This window comes from Nanorana parkeri, unplaced genomic scaffold (genome assembly GCF_000935625.1).
Source record: "Nanorana parkeri isolate BGI_ZX_2015 unplaced genomic scaffold, ASM93562v1 scaffold1236, whole genome shotgun sequence".
NCBI lineage: Eukaryota > Metazoa > Chordata > Amphibia > Anura > Dicroglossidae > Nanorana > Nanorana parkeri.
Genome location: NW_017307504.1, coordinates 107,044 through 109,239, shown reverse-complemented (window position 1 = coordinate 109,239; position 2,196 = coordinate 107,044). Strand labels below are relative to the sequence as shown.

The 2,196-nt window shown below is 40.3% G+C and overlaps 1 protein-coding gene across 2 annotated transcripts in view; it reads right to left on the bottom strand.

Annotated features, from left to right (window-relative positions):
- SHOX (short stature homeobox) overlaps positions 1-1,831 on the bottom strand; it is a 41,212-nt gene extending 39,381 nt beyond the window's left edge. For both annotated transcript variants that reach the window (XM_018568728.1, XM_018568729.1), the window contains exon 1: positions 1,507-1,831. In XM_018568728.1, coding sequence (XP_018424230.1) covers positions 1,507-1,774 — 268 coding nt within the window. In that variant the 5' untranslated portion in view covers positions 1,775-1,831. The remainder of the gene's footprint in view (positions 1-1,506) is intronic.
- Between the last annotated feature and the right edge of the window lie 365 nt (positions 1,832-2,196).

Genomic DNA, 2,196 nt, shown 5'->3' with positions numbered 1-2,196 from the left:
CAGTGTCAATTATAAATTGCTCTTTATTGGAACCTCCTGCATAAACTTCTCTCGCTCGCGAGTTTGGTGTAATCCATTATATAAAATGAACTTTGCAAAGGTTGTAAAGAAAATGGGCGTGTAATTGTTTCCACGTGTTTATAGAGTACTTGTACGCAGTTTTAATCATCTTATAATCCTTTTGTTCTTGTGGTACACTTAAACTTTTATTACATTTGCAGTTGGGCTGAGAGGCATACATGCCAGCGCTAGAAGCCCACCGCTGACTAAGGCACAATAATGACTTTTAATAATTGTTAGAAGAGCCCATGCACTTAGAAGTCTATATTGCCCACGTGTTGACACATGACCGAGGACTAAATATTGCATTTTGAAGGGATCTGCAGTTTTGTATGTTGTAATTATATATTCGGTAACAGGATATTTATTTATGTCGTGTGCTTGTTGTTGGCAGGAAAATAAACACTTGTTTGATTCATTTTAAGCCTGTACGTGATGTAGAATAATAGTTTATTAAAGCATGCACAGAGAGCTTTCTTACAATCAGATAGCATGCCCAGCAATGTATATAATAATATTATTGTTTGCCAGCTTACAATTTTAATTTGTAGAACAGAAAAATGTACTCTTGTCCTCCTTATCCTGCTCTCTCACTTGTCTTGTTTGTAATTTAGTTTCACCTTGAGTCACACCAGATGAAAACGTTTTGGGCTTCAACCCCCCTTCCCTCAGTTGAGCCACATGTTTGCAGGCTGTTTGCAATATGTTTTTTTTTTCTTTTTTTTCCAATGGAATAGCTATGATAGCAGTTTGAAAGAAAGGACACCTGTTTGCCCGGGTCAGAAACTATTTAACCAATCTCGCCCTTGTGTCCGGCCACTTGATGGCTTTGATTGAGAGATAGGGGAACAACGTCACTTGTTTGATGTGAGTGAGTGCAGAATGAGTGTCGCTGGGCCCCATTGGGAAACCACTTCCGAGCAATCATATAGCAACTTCTGCAAACTTTATCACACAGCGCAGCCTAGAATACATGACATTTTCCTTCCTTACATATTACCACGATCTGTGCTGCAACAAAAGAATACCAGCACTGGGCACAATAAGCCTCCTTTCTATAAACATACACACACAAAAGAAAAAAACAATTCCTGAATATTTCAAATAGTAGTAAAAAAAAAAAGGACAATAGCCTAACATACAACACGCATTACTCAAAAACAGATGTTCTTTAAAACTGAATGGTCGTATGGAATTCATGAGCAGACAGGAAGAAAATAACGCTCGTATAGTAGAGATAGAACAGAGAAGGACAAGCATGCATGATACAATTGTTAGAAGCTGGATCTTGGCTGTACAGAGAGAGCCCCCCTCACTGTTCAGTGTATGTATATGGCTGGAACTTTTGCTGACCTCTCCCAGAGCACAGCAGCACTGATCCAACACAAGCAAGCAGGCAGGCAGGCAAGCCTTGTCTCCATGCAGTAGAGCTTTTCATATACTTACCTTCAGAGATCCTGCTAGCGTTGTAGTCTTTGAGCTTGTCCTTGTCAATGTCTGTGTGCTCTTTGTAAAGATGGAGCGGGCAGTGGTTGCTATTCTCTGTAATGTCCTGGAGGTTGCTGTCAGAGTTTCCCAGCTCCCTGGCCCGAGCCAAGCCCGTCTCCAAAACTTCCCTGTAGGTGATGGTCTCCTTCTTGCTGCTGCCACTGCCGCTGCCCTCCTTGCTTTTTTGGTCAAACGATTTAGATACAAATGCTGTAAGTTCTTCCATGGCTGCCCTGTGATCTTGTAGCACCTACCCACAGAGATCCACTCGGTTTTCAGTAGGAGATCTTTTTCTCCTTTTTTTTTTTTTTTCCTTTTTTTCACGACGAGGATGAACTGCATAGGGTTAGATCACTCCTGCTGTTATTTATGCCTTTCAATTTGAGATCACACTATTTATACATGGATTAACAAGCAACACACAACAAAAAAAAAAAATATTCCTATAAAAAGGCAAATATGGAAACAGGGCTAAAGCAAGGTAGCTGCTCTGCCTAAATGTACATTGCACAAAACAAATATACACAGCAAGTGTAAGAAATGACTATTTTTCATTGTCAAGGAGCACTGTGAGTAAAACCAACTGAAGATAATCGGGATCGCCTTGTGCCATTTGTTTGTTAGTAAATAACCACTGGAAGGGATGAT